This window comes from Penaeus monodon, chromosome 23, assembly GCF_015228065.2.
Source record: "Penaeus monodon isolate SGIC_2016 chromosome 23, NSTDA_Pmon_1, whole genome shotgun sequence".
NCBI classification, from domain to species: Eukaryota; Metazoa; Arthropoda; class Malacostraca; order Decapoda; family Penaeidae; genus Penaeus; species Penaeus monodon.
The window spans coordinates 2,544,644-2,545,012 of NC_051408.1; the positions used below are offsets into that span (position 1 = coordinate 2,544,644).

The 369-nt window shown below is 37.7% G+C and overlaps 1 protein-coding gene across 1 annotated transcript in view; it reads left to right on the top strand.

The window, feature by feature from the left end:
* LOC119587717 (dystrophin-like) overlaps positions 1-369 on the top strand; it is a gene marked incomplete at its 5' end in the record, with an annotated part of 6,299 nt that overhangs the window by 2,310 nt on the left and 3,620 nt on the right. Inside the window, 1 exon segment of the mRNA XM_037936400.1 lies at positions 194-360. Within this exon segment, the coding sequence (XP_037792328.1) occupies positions 194-360 (167 nt within the window).

Here is a 369-nt window from a genome sequence, read left to right on the forward strand (position 1 = left end):
GCTATATATACAAATGTTCTCTTCTTTTTCTTGTGTTTTTTCCCTTTTATCCTAGTTTGTTTTCATATTTAAATTCCTTTCTTCATTTCTTTGTTCTCTATTTTGCTTAGCTTTCATTTTATATTTGGTATTCTTCAACAAAGTGTGCATCATCAGATTTTGGATTAAGAGAAATTTTCTCGGTCTGTTCCAGTATGTCATGACGTGAAGTGTGGAGTGTGTAAGCAGCGACCAATAATCGGGCTTCGATATCAGTGTCTGCGGTGCATAGGTTACAACCTGTGTCAGGACTGTTTCCTTCATGCCAGAACTTCACGCAGACATAAACTGACCCACCCTATTCAGGAGTATTGTCATGAGGTAGGTCAA